Source organism: Rhamphochromis longiceps, linkage group LG13 (assembly GCF_057381845.1).
Source record: "Rhamphochromis longiceps isolate RC_006_pf linkage group LG13, R_longiceps_female_GT1.1, whole genome shotgun sequence".
NCBI lineage: Eukaryota > Metazoa > Chordata > Actinopteri > Cichliformes > Cichlidae > Rhamphochromis > Rhamphochromis longiceps.
The window spans coordinates 39,285,575-39,299,283 of record NC_140569.1 but is presented as its reverse complement, the minus strand read 5'-3'; the positions used below and the strand labels follow the sequence as shown (position 1 = coordinate 39,299,283).

Sequence of the window (13,709 nt, the reverse complement as noted above, 5' to 3'; positions counted from 1 at the left end):
CATTTGTGTATCTCTGATTGTAAACATGAAGCTGTAGATTTAATGTTAATATTTGAGTGTTCATTCATCATATACATTCATTACGTTTGGTAGTAAAACAAATGTAATTGACATCATTCTTTGCTTGTGTGGTCGGTCGTATTATCCATTTTGGTGGATACATGACATTGGCACGAAAGAAATAAAAACAATAACAGGAAATGTTCGTGCTGGAGACAGGAAACCAGTTCTGATGACTAACTAACTGGAGTGCTGTGCTGGTACGCTGCAGTGTGGCAATGAGACTGCATCCAAATCAAAGCCATTTTTTAAACATATGGGCAGAAATCTGTGCCATCAGAAACTGAATTTGAATAAGTTCAATTTGAATTTGAATTTATGGTTTGAAAATGATCATCACTAAATTGAAATTGAATTTATATTTTGAAAATGAATTGATTTGCTTTGAAACTGCATTTTATCCTTTAAAAATTCAGCTCTCGAATACTTTCAGTTTCACTTCTCACCATTCAGTTTCAGGTCTACAATTCAATTTCAGTTCCAAAATTCAGTTTTTTGGAACTTACATCCGGTTCCGGTTCAAGCGCAGATTAATAGAACTACGTTTTACTAGCGGACCGAAAGTGTTACTGATGGGAATCTACGGCGTCTTGAGCTGAATTAAGACTTCAGAAGTCATTCGTCATGTCGAATGACCAGCGGATAAACTCTCAGGTTGGTAATAAATGTATTACATGTATAAGAACAAGCGTCATGTTAACAAATGATAGCCGTACGGTAACTTTTATGCTTATTGTAGCTGTTAGCTAAAAACGCTAATTTAGCGTAGTTTGCCCTGAATTCAGCTTTGACAACAAATATGATCGACTGTTTCTAGTAGAATTCCAAAGTTGTCATCTTGGACCCTGTCAGAGTACCCCCTCTGTATGCTTGCAGAGACCCCTACAGTAGGGAAACATGCAAAACGGTGTCCAAACCTTTGTGTTTTAGCTTTATTTATGTCTTACACAGCATCCCAACTCTTTAGCTGACTTAATAACTTTAGCTAAAGTGAATAGTTAGTCTAATTCATTAGTGCAGCATTACTGGGTCAATTCATTTTCAAACCATAAATTCAATTTCAAATTAGACTAATTCAAATTCAGTTTTCAAAAGCATTTATTCAAGTTACAATTCAGATTCAATCGGAGCAATTCAAATTCAAATTGAACTTATTCAAATTCAGTTTCTGATGGCACAGATTTCTGCCCATACAGGTGTTACTTCCTGCAATATGCATTATGTATGGTGCAAATATGCAGTATACGCGTTTCATATAAATTTTCTTTAGCCCAGATAAATAAACATTCCAGTCATAAAATGTGAATTTTTATGTGCTGTACAGCGTATAGAATAAATAAGTAAGCCAATAAGTGAGACTTGTGTTTGTAAACCCCCTGTGTTGTGTAGCTTCAGTTTGTCTTTTTTTATTTTATTAAGCAATAATCAAATTGTTATATGCTTAAATTTACACAAAATGCAAGAACTCTGCCCCGTCATGAACACATTTTTCACCAAGAATCTAAACCCAGTTTTTCATAATTTATTGGCTTAATAACACGAACCTTCATTTCATTTCCAGAGTGTAACAATCAACCACCTGTGTTGAAATCTAAAAGTGCCCATGGTGTTAATTCAAACGGGAGCTTCCTCACCAAGCAAGTCATCAGTATGTTGAAGCTCATCAATTAGTTCCTGCTGATCAGTCACATTATCCAGGACCATTAACAGAGCTTGAAGTCACTCATGGTGATGGACGGAAAAATAAATGAACAAACACACAGAAAAACCACACAAGACAGAGAACAATAAAGGCAGAAACTGAGCCCTAAAACACATTTACAACAGACTGACATGGCTCTTAAAAGTCCCTTACGGATTTTTAAAAAAAGCAGATGTATGAAGCAATAATAGGCTGATTGATGAAGAACCTGTTGAGAATTTTTTTTTTTTTCAGAATTCAGAAGCACCTTAAACCAGCGTTCCCTTCATCTGTGTTCCCACTGGCTGCTAGGGACAGGTGGAGAATTTAGTTGTGCTGATGCAAGTTTGACTTGCATTTAAATACAACATTTAAATACAGCAGTATATGAATAAATAAAGTGAAACTACAAATATATACATTTAATCATTTCTGATGCAAAGACAGTCAGTCATTCAGCTGGCAAACCCAGTTTACTGTTCTTTTGTGTTTAATGCAGTGATGCTTGGTCTGCTATTTAATGGTTATGTTTGATTGATAGACAACATCTGGCTGGATTAGAGCATCAACCCAATCTGGCAACACTGACCCTCATTAGAAACTCAAACTTTACAAAGTGGCAACAACAGCAAAGGTGAGTACACGCTTCTCTGTGACTTTACTCTGGATGATGATATGTACTAGTAAGTATGTCCGTATGAATAGTCTTTGAAGTTTATTATTATCTAAAACACTTGTTTAATGTTTTGAGATCGCCCCCACCCCTCCAGCACTATCTGCAGCAGGAGCAGCAGCAACTGCTCAACAGCAACATTTTACACATCAGGTAAAACATAGGCTACATTTGCTTTGCATTGTCCCTGCCTGATGACCAGAGATGGGCAGTAACGCGTTACTTGTAACGCGTTACTGTAAATCCGATTACTTTTTTCAAGTAACAAGTAAAGTAAGGGATTACTATTGCAAAAACGGTAATTAGATTACCATTACTTTGCCGTAGGAACGCTGCATTACTGCGTTACTAAAACCGTGATTTTTTTTTGCAAGAATGTCTCATGACAGTGAGGTAAGCAAGTGCGACGTTCGTGTCAACAGCTGTGTGCAGATCAACAATGGATCATATATCGAGTGCAGAGAGAGTATGAGCGTGCAGCGTTTAAAGCGTGGAAGTACTGACCTTACTTTGAGTTTGATTCCATAAAAAGTGACAAAAACATTAGTGTCCGCTGTGCGTGGGAAGAAAACTTCTTTTTACAGCGAAAAACCCCTAAACTTCCAACAAGCACCGAGTAGCTACCACGTAATGGGAAACTCACAGAGAAACTCGCGGATTCTTCCACTGACCGCGGCACACCTGCACCAGGGTAAACCTCCGCCTACCCCACTCCTGCTTTACAGGTGAAAATAGAGCAACAGGACCGCTGAGTCTGTGACTTTATTTATTTTCTGCTGTGTTTTACTTGCATCTATTTGAAAGACTGAGTGTAAACACACACAAAAAATTATTTTATGTGCTGGAATGTGCAGAAAATAGGTTTAAATATTAAATAAATTTGTTCCAGTCAGTGAATGTTGCATATAATTAAATTTTTGCTTGATGCATAAAATTAAAAGATTAAAACTAATAAAACAAGTTTTAAAAAGAGACTTTTCCATTTGATTACATTTGTATGATGGATTATGCAGAAAAAGTAGAATTGGGCTGAAAGATCTATCGCTTTTTCACCTCTTCAGGTTGTAAATCGTGTTTTTAAAAAGTAACTAAGTAACTAAGTAATTAATTACTTTTGAAAATAAGTAATCAGTAAAGTAACGGGATTACTTTTGGGGGGAAGTAATCAGTAATTAGTTACTGATTACTTTTTTCAAGTAACTTGACCAACACTGCTGATGACAGTGATATAGTAAGATGTGATTCCATATTAGATTCTTGATGAATGGAGGTTCAGCCTGGTTGTTGGTGCCCTCTTTTAACTTTGAGCACATGCCCCTTCAAACATCTCTGCACGGCCCTGCTCAAAGCCTTAGTATTTCTGCTCAGAGAATGTCCTGTTTTACACTTGTTTTTTACTGTCACATTTTCATTTCACAACAGTTTAATTTAATGTCACTTTTAAAAAGGATATGAACACACAACTGGAGAATAAAAGAATCTCAGTTATTTAACTTGCTCAGGTATGCGGTGAACTATTTTCACTCCAAGTCAAGAGGTTTGACGATTTTTGAGGTGCTAACTCAAGAAAAACAAAAAACCCTCAAGATATATTCTGTAAATATATGTTTCGCTGAAATGTTAGTTTGTTGACATAGCAACAGCCTTAAAACAAGGTTGTCGTCACGTAACGGTGTTCGCTGTTACGTAACGACAGGCCACCGGGGGGCGGAGTCTGCAGCCTGCCGGCTTTTGCGCACGTCAGCGTCGGGCCATCAAAGACGAAAGGAAGGGAGGCAAAGAAGTTTCTTTTAAAGAAACGACCTTGTGCTATTACTTTTTGGAGAAGTGCTGTAAACCTCTCACTACAGTAGTCACAAAGATGGGAAACCGAGTCGCCCGTGAGGACTACGAATGGGTTTATACGGACCAGCCGCATGCTGACAGGAGAAAAGCGATTTTGGGTGAGCTAGCTTATCCGTTAGCAAATTGCGCATAAATCCATAGTTAACAAAGGTATAACCAAGTTTGGCTTTTGACGACTAACTTTCGTTAAACCGTCTAATTGCACACCCCGACACCATAAAGGCTTAGTTTTTTGAGTAGTTTTAAGCAACGGTAAGTTGCTAATTAGTTTCAAGCTAACGGTTCCTTATGCACCCGTATATGTTAGCTATCAGGCCAACTTTGCTCAATATTTAACCCACAGTGAGAACCACTATCGTTCAGTTACACAATTTGACATGGACACGCGCTCGCGCACACAAGGAAGTTCCAGCTATTTAGGCCATTCGACCCAACTAATATTATGTGAGGCTAGCAAATGGGGAGTTCTCGCAGTGGTTATGTGCCACTCCCTAAGTTTCTCTTGGGAAAACTGCAGTAACGGTTTGACACAGGAGTGTCTCTGTCTCTGTCAGGAGTGGTTTGTTGACTTTGGGGGCAGATTTTAAGCGTTAAACGCACATATTATATCACATTCTCGCCCCACACTTGGTATAGTTAAAGCATTGCAAACAAAAAAGGAAAAGTATTGCAATTTGACAATAGCCAGTATAAAAACTACAGTATGCTCCGTACGTATTGGGTTTTTTTTTTTTTTAAAGTTTGTTCTGGTTTGTAGTTTAAGTGGTATAGCTAATTTCCAAGGACTCTTTTTTTTTTGTTTGTTTTTTTGTTTCAGAGTTCAAACCCAAAGATAATGAATTATCGTGACATGAAACTGAAAGACGTACATAAACTTTTTTGCATTTTAGCTCGAAAACTAAATAATCAGAACCATGATGTCTCTCTCTCTACATATATGATTCACATTAGTAACTATAGGCAGCTGACTCACATTGAATGCTGCTTTTCTTCTTTCAAACACACAAAGCGTTCATTGTGTCAAAGTGCCTTTTTCTCTGAATCAGGTGGTCTGCTTTAGCCACTGGACCAAGAGGACAGTGATCAGTGTTTCTTTTGCATTTCTAGTGTCTTTTTCACTGAGGAGAGTCACACTTTCACACAGAGATTTCACAATACTTTAAGTTCACTGAGTTTTTTTTCCTTACAGCATTTTAAGTTGTTTTTATGACTGAGAACCTTCACAGACAAGTTGTTTTTATGTCACATATTGCAAGGTCTTTGCGATTATATACCTCCAAACTTTGTGAATTGTGCCCCTACTAAATATTGGCTACTTGGTCCAATGTAGTTTGTATGTCCATACATATTTGCTTGTAAAGAGCTTAACTGTATGTGGTCTCAGGTCCCTCCCTCTGAGAGCCATCTTGCTCTAGTAGTGGAGGCAGCATGGTGTGACACAGGATGTGTTGAGACACATCTCTCTGCTGTAAGGTCCCACGTTTTGTGCAAATATATGTAGCCTGGAGGCCCTGTGAGTTTGCTCTTTTAACCTGAGTGAATCTGAAATGAGTCAACAGCTTATACTTACGTGGCTTGAGCTGGCTTTCGTCTTGTTTTGACTGAGGTTGTTAAAGGTTTGAGTCATTCAAATTTTTAATCCATTTTATTTCTATTGCACCTTTCATTGCACGTCAGTGGAGTTCAGTCAGATTAAGTTGTGGACTTAATCCATTGCAGCACATTGAGTTTTAGTTTAAGTATTAGTTTCAGTGTTAGTTTTAGTCTTTTCAAGTATTTCTGTGTTGTAGGTCATATGCTGAACGTTGGCTTTCAGTCTTGTAGGCTCTAGTAAACTCAATAAACTTGTCCATCAAAGCGCCATCAGGCAAGGTGTAGTAACATACTTTAGCAGACTAAAGCTAAGGAGATCTCTTTGATTATGTTTATTTTCACAAAATAAATTCAGTTTGTCCCCCCAAGGCATAGTTCTAATTATGTACAATAACCTTTCAAAGGGTATTTTTCCATAAGTCTTGGGGTTTATAACTAGTCTGTTTGTCTTTACATGTTAAACTGGATCTTTTGGATTTTTGAAATGCATCTGTCATGTAGGTACAAATGTATCATGATTATAAAACATGACTACCAGGGGAGAGAAAATTTTAGACTTACTGTATGCTAACGTCAAGGATGCATACAGCTCCTCCTCCCTCCCCCCACTTGGTAGGTCAGATCATAACCTGATTCACCTCACCCCCCGCTATGTGCCAATTGTGAGGAGGGAACCTGTGACCACCAGGACTGTTAGGAGGTGGTCAGAGGAGGCCTTAGCAGAACTACAGGGCTGTTTCAAGGTGACCAACTGGGAAACACTCTGTGAGCCTCACGCCGAGGACATCAATGGGCTTACTGAGTGTATCACAGGTAGGGCTGCCACGATTAGTCGACTAGTCACGATTATGTCGACTATTAAAATCGTCGACAACTAATTTAATAGTCGACGCATCGTTTGAAGCTTTGTAAGATCACAAAGGACGCAGGAATGAGTAGCAGGATTTAAGAGTGTAATAACGGACTGAAACAGAAGATGGCAGCACTGCACGTACAAGGATGCCAGCTGCCGTTAAACCCCGAAGAAGAAGAAGCTGTGTCCCAGAATTCATAGCGCAGCCCAGCGCAGTTGTCAACAATGGCGGCAGCTAGTAGTTTTAACTTTACTCTTATTATTCTTTCTGGGTCAGAAAATAAACGTTTAACATATTTTCAGGCGAGAATGTAGCTGTGGAAACCTCAAATATCTGCTCAGTTTATCAAGACACCACGTATTTTCAAAAGCGCTCCGACGTTTTCGGAGACGTCTGTTACCCACTAGCTCGTTAGCTTGGCGGGGGCAAGGCTAACTAGAGCCGTGAGAACACCGGACTCCCGGCAAATCGTTTTCAAACCCACCGCCGTCTTTCGCTAGTCAGGTTAAACATATATATAAGTCACTTAGATAACTTAAAAATGTTATTGTTTGGCTTTCTTTAGTATTTTATTTGTTCCTGAGTAAATCGGTTTGGCTGAGATTAAAGTTATAGTTTTTGCACAGCTAAAACTGTCAAGCAGACAGCTGATTATCAGAAGTGTGAGACGCTGGAGAATATACTCCGGTGTCCTGTTATATTTTAGAAAGCAAGGAGTTTATTAAACTTCACCGAAACAATCTGCAAATTTCATTAAAAATTAATAAACTACCATCTTGTCTTTATTTTTAGTTAGCACAAACACTTCAAGCTGTAAGCTAATGATAGTTATATAAGACCAGATGCTGCTGGTGCAATAAGCTGTACGCTGTACGTCCAATGGATGATGATCTGATTAGTCGACTAATCGCAAAAATAATCGGTGACTAGTCGACTATCAAAATAATCGTTTGTGGCAGCCCTAATCACAGGCTACATAACTTTCTGCACCGACTCCATTGTTCCAGCTCAGACTGTTCATTGTTACCCAAATAACAAGCCGTGGGTGACTAAGAACATCAAAGCCCTCCTCAACAAGAAGAAGAGGGCTTTCAGAGGGGGCAACAAAGAGGAAGTGAGGAAGATCCAGGTGTTACTAAAGGACAAGATCAGAGAGGCTAAGGACAATTACAGGAGGAAGCTGGAGTGGAAACTCCAGCAGAACAGCATGAGAGAGGTGTGGAGGGGCATGAAGACCATCACTGGATTCAGGCCAACCAACAGCAGGGGAGCTGAGGGAGGTGAGAATAGAGCCAATGAGTTGAAACTGAGTCTGAGTCTGCAGAGGGTCCCGGTGATGTGGAAGACATCATGCCTCGTCCCTGTACCAAAGACGCCACGTCCCAGTGGCCCCCAGGATTACAGGCCCGTGGCATTGACCTCCCACATCATGAAGACCCTGGAAAGGCTCATCCTGGACCAGCTGCGACCCATAGTAAGACCACACCTGGATCCCCTTCAGTTCGCTTATCAGCCTCGTCTCGGAACTGAGGACGCCATCATCTACCTGCTCAATCGTGTCTACACCCATCTGGACCAGCCGGCGAGCACTGTGAGGGTCATGTTTTTTGACGTTTCTAGTGCTTTCAACACCATCAGGCCGACCCTCCTGGGTGATAAGTTAGCAGCGATGCAGGTGGATGCTTCTCTGGTGTCCTGGATTGTTGATTACCTGACAGGAAGACCACAATATGTACGTCTCCCACAGTGTGTGTCTGACAAGGTGATCAGCAACACAGGGGCACCACAGGGGACTGTCCTCTCCCCCTTCCTCTTCACCCTCTACACCACAGACTTCAGCCACTGCACAGAGACCTCCATCTTCAGAAGTTTTCTGATGACTCTGCGGTGGTTGGATGCATCAGCAGGGATGATGAGACAGAGTACCGGGCTGTGGTCGACTCCTTTGTCACATGTGTGAGCAGAATCATCTGCAGCTCAACGTGGCAAAGACCAAGGAACTGATCGTGGACTTCAGGAAGACCGGGAAACACTTGACCCCTGTTTCAATCCAGGGGGTCAGTGTGGACATTGTGGAGGACTATAAATACCTTGGAGTTCACATTGACAATAAACTGGACTGGGCTAAAAACACCACAGCACTTTACAGGAAGGGCCAGAGTCGTCTCTATTTTTTGAGGCGACTGAGGTCCTTCAACATCTGCCAGAAAATGCTGAGGATTTTCTATGAGTCTGTGGTGGCCAGTGCGATCCTCTATGCTGTTGCATGCTGGGGGAGCAGGCTGAGGGCAGCAGATGCCAACAGACTCAATAAACTGATCCGTAAGGCCAGCAATGTTGTGGGGATGGAGCTGGACTCCCTCAAGGTGGTGTCGGAGAGGCGGATGCTGTCCAAGATAAAGACAATGTTGGATAACACCTCCCACCCACTCCATGACATGTTGGTCAGTCACAGGAGCTCGTTCGGTGAGAGACTGAGATTACCGAAAAGCACCACTGAACGACACAGGAAATCTTTCCTGCCTGTGGCCATCTCCCTGTACAACGCATCCACTTAACACACTGTTTGCTGCTACAACTACACATGTTTCTTTTCCAGCTATTTATTTATGAGTGACTTATGTATGTATGTATATATATATATATATATATATATATATATATATATATATATATATATATATATATATATTTTGTACTATTCTTAGTTAGTGTATTGTCTGTCTTGTCTTAATGTTGGTTTATAATGGAGCACTGTAACAAAAAAATAATTTCCCCCAGGGATCAATAAAGTATTCTGATTCTGATATTAGCTTTGTGGTGTTGGGGTCAAAGGTTTTATGAAAGGACAGGAAGATACAGAGAGAATCGACACCCAGGTCACTAATTAAGTGGTGGGGGTTGTTGCTGTTTTAACATTGCCTTGACCAAATTTGGTTTTGTAATCTATGCTTTTTTTTTTATGAAAAAAATGTGATGCTTTAATGTAAATGAAACATGTTTAATCACATGAACCTGTGGAAAAGGCTTGAGCGAAACACTGTCTTCAGCAAGTCTCTTAAAGTGTCCTGAAGTGTTTATTATTCTTGAGTCAGCCATTAAAATAAGATCGAAATACTATTTATGGCAGCAGTTTTAAATGACCGATTAGCAAAATGCACTAGTGTTTTTCAAATTTAACAAGGGTACATGTGTTCCAAATTCATAAATGGTCTTAATTCAAGGATATCATTGTCTACAACTTTGTACGAAGAGTGTAACGTTTAATTAGGAGCGCAGCTTTACCTCGGAGGTTGCAATTGTCTTCTTTTCAGCATTTGAATGTTGACTGAACTGACTTTGAGTCTCCTGTGTTTATCTTGCAGCCAAATATCCAAAAATCAAAACGCTGATGGGTCCTGACCCGAGGTTGAAGTGGATCGTGTGCATGATGGTGGTGATACAGTTTGTAGCTTTCTACCTGGTCAAGGACTTGGACTGGAAATGGGTTCTGTTTTGGACTTATGCATTTGGCAGTTGCATCAACCACTCAATGACCCTTGCTATTCACGAGATCTCCCACAATACAGCATTTGGAAATAACAAAGCCATGTGGAACCGCTACTTTGCCATCTTTGCCAACCTGCCGATCGGCCTGCCCTACTCTGCATCTTTCAAACGCTATCACCTGGATCATCATCGCTACCTGGGTGGAGATGGGATTGATGTAGATATCCCCACTGATTTTGAAGGCTGGTTTTTCTGCACTCGCTTTCGCAAGTTTATCTGGATTATTCTGCAGCCACTTTTCTATGCTATACGGCCCCTTTGCATTAACCCTAAACCCATCACTCAGCTTGAGATGACCAATGTGGCTTTCCAGGTCACCTTCAATGTTCTGCTCTACTGGCTGTGGGGGGCTAAGCCTGTGGTCTACATGTTGGCTGGCTCCATGCTGGGAATGGGCTTGCATCCAATTTCTGGCCACTTCATAGCTGAGCACTACATGTTCCTGAAGGGTCACGAGACCTACTCTTATTACGGCTCTCTCAATCTGCTCACCTTCAATGTGGGTTACCACAATGAGCACCATGACTTCCCCAGCATCCCAGGACGCAGGCTGCCCATGGTGAGTAAAGTTCAGAGACAGTGCAGGTTGTTACCCACACATTCTGACCACTGGAGTTAGTTCCCTGCTAATGTCACATTGTTGTGTACACATGCAAAGTCAACAGATGGTTTAGGCAGTCGTTCTGAGAGAGAAACTGCAATGGTTAAAAACATTCTTCAGCCGAGAACTAGATTTGTCGCATAAAACCTGCCTAATAGAACAGTAAAGCTGTACTCCATGATTTGATTTGGTTCAATATTAAAATTATACAGAATATTGTGATTGAATGTACTCAGGAGAACAATAAAGGATCCCTGCCCCTCTGTAACCTGAGATATGAAAGAAACTGAAATCAGCATTGAAAATCCTAAAGGAACATGAAGTTATCTGTGAGCAGCAGGCTTTCACAGGAGTTTGATTTCACCACCACCAGTGTAATTTGTGCAGAAACAGTAAAATCATTATGTCTCAAGCATGAAAGAAAATTGTATAGTGAGTAAATGGAGAAAGTTGTGATGTGTCCATTCCTTGTGTTTTGTTTTCAGGTAAAGGAAATTGCTGCAGAGTATTACGCTGACCTGCCTCAGTACACATCTTGGGTGAAGGTCCTATATGACTTCATCATGGACGATACCATAAGCCCATATTCACGAATCAAGAGAAAGCTGAAGGGAGAGGTCAAACAGGAGTAACTCCACTGTGGGAACACTGCTGTGTGTCCGCTGTAAAGGCAGCCTTTCCACTTTGAAAAAATTAACAGCTTCTGCAGATGAGTGCATTCCACATGTGGGCTAAACTGACTAGAGGGATGAGGTGCTGAGTGTGCACAGAACGGGTCCAAAAACGGGTGGTGCTGGGCTTTAATTTGTTGGTGTTGTAGAGCGAGAACAAATATAGGAATGGCTGCACAGAGACCTGATATCTGAACAGCTATGAATCGGTTCAGATATCCGAAAAAGTAAAGCTTCATTCATACTTTTCCTGAGTGCTTCTCAAAGTCAGGTGGTGGGGGCCCTGGAGCCTGTGTGCGGATACTGGGGGTAGGGTAACTCCGGGGCGGGCTGCCAGTCCACCCAGGGCTAACACAATGCAGCACTTCTCTCTGACACACCCTTGCTGTTACAAAGAGGCTTCATTCAGACTGGACTTCCTTTTTAACGGAGTGATCTCTGCAACTTCCATGTCTGCGTCCTGTCCCGCTAGTCGAACTGTTAGAGTATGAGGTCTTTGTGCAGCCAGCCCCACAGATTCCTCTGCTGAAGTAAAGCATCACAGCTGGCTGTGCAAAGCAGCTGGATCCAACCAGATGTTTTCTTCTCCACTTTAGAGCTCAAACACAGTGTATTTAAATGTAACTTCCTTCCATATAAATTGAATTTCTTGTGAGTGATGCATCTATGCACATTTAAAGCCAACATAAAAGCGAAATTTAGATGTTCACACTTTGTGGCCTGTAATGGCTCCCGGCCCATCCTCAACAAGATCCAACCTGTGACTGAAAATGTCTGAGCTTGTGACATGCATATGTAACTGATCACCAGAGCTTTGTTTTCCATGATTGTGATCTTAACTCAGTTGATTGCTTCTTGAGCAAGACTTTAAAAGATGAAAGTGTTAAAACAATTAGCTTTACTTTATGTTTTAAGCCTGCACATTTACTTATGTTGAACTGAATGAGGTGGACAGTACTGAGGCGACTGTGGTGCTGTTATGATTTCACTGTGGGACATCTCTGGATGTAAAACGCAGAGGAGTGCACTCACTGTTTTGTGCTGTGTGCTTGGAGCAGGCCTGTCACTTCTGTACTGTGCTGTATGTTTCACACTGTTTGCTTCCTCCTTAAAGAGACCAGCGTCACATTAAACTCTGGAAAACAAACGTCTTGGTCCTTCGTGTCCTCTCTGTGTGTCAGGTGGCTGCTCATTTTAGCCAGTGATAAACTTGAAGAAAGAAATCCATTGTCTGATTTTACAGCTTATGGAAGCAAAGTAAGAGAATGCACCTTGAACACTTATTTATATGTATATAAATATAGAAATGGAAAAGAGTGAAAACTAAAAAATGATCCCCACGCCAGTTAGTAAAGCATTTGGTAGTTTTGGCACTTTAGACACCTCCAAGTTTCCATTTAGAAATATACTTTCATGTGGGGCGCCGGTTTGGCTCACTGGGATGGGGAGGCGGCCGGCCGGCATGGGTTTTTGTTCCGCCCAATCTCTACTGTCCTGTCACTCTTCACTGCATATATTGAGGGTGTCTGGAAAAGGGCCAAAAGTAAATCTTTAAAAAAAGAAATGACTTTGATGTGGGAAGAGGACTTTGGAGCACTAAACTACAGGCCAGTTGTTTCTCTTTGGTTCAGGGCTGGCTTGATATCGCCTGTGAGACCGTTGCAGTGCCTGTCCCTCTCCTCCCACTGACAGCAGTCTCAATACAAATTCCTGAGCTGACACTTTCCCTTCAGTCAGCGCTGTTGCTTGAGCACCTCTTGCTGCACTTCCTTTGCAGCCTTCATCAGCATGCTTTGATAAAGCACTCAGACGAGCCAGCCTCCTCAGCAGCGACCTTCTGACATCGTCTTCCATGTGAATCTGGTGCTCTGTGTAATTCAAAATGAATGTATTAACCTTTTGAGTTGAAGAACCCCTTAGTGTGGGTGTCCTGGGCTGGCACGTTCAGCATTAACCTGACACGTTTTACAGTTTTATGTTGAATACAGAATGTTTAAAGGCTTCCCTGTTAAATTCATTTGCAACCCCCCCCCCCCCACCTTTTTCTACAATATAATTTATAGCGATGCAGTAGTAAGTACTCCTCTGCCTTGTAGTAATCAGAGCTGTGCTGCTGCGTTTAGTCGGCACCCACGCTGTTGCATTTTTAAGCCTCTCAGCTCGTTTTTCAAAGACAAAGCAG

The 13,709-nt window shown here is 41.3% G+C and overlaps 1 protein-coding gene across 1 annotated transcript; it reads left to right on the top strand.

Annotated features, from left to right (window-relative positions):
• The first annotated feature begins 4,119 nt into the window (after nt 1-4,119).
• Nucleotides 4,120-12,674, top strand: degs1 (delta(4)-desaturase, sphingolipid 1). Its single transcript, XM_085427238.1, has 3 exons — nt 4,120-4,357; nt 10,072-10,814; nt 11,342-12,674. The coding sequence occupies exons 1-3, from the start codon at nt 4,276-4,278 to the stop codon at nt 11,486-11,488; spliced, it is 972 nt and encodes a 323-aa protein (XP_085283364.1). The 5' UTR covers nt 4,120-4,275; the 3' UTR covers nt 11,489-12,674.
• Nucleotides 12,675-13,709: the final 1,035 nt, after the last annotated feature.

Coding starts and splice junctions, on each gene's coding strand:
- degs1 (XM_085427238.1), top strand. CDS start 4,276: ATGGGAAACCGAGTCGCCCGTGAGGACTACGAATGGGTTTATACGGAC. Junction 4,358..10,071: donor CAGGAGAAAAGCGATTTTGG/GTGAGCTAGCTT, acceptor TTTATCTTGCAG/CCAAATATCCAAAAATCAAA. Junction 10,815..11,341: donor CAGGACGCAGGCTGCCCATG/GTGAGTAAAGTT, acceptor TTTTGTTTTCAG/GTAAAGGAAATTGCTGCAGA.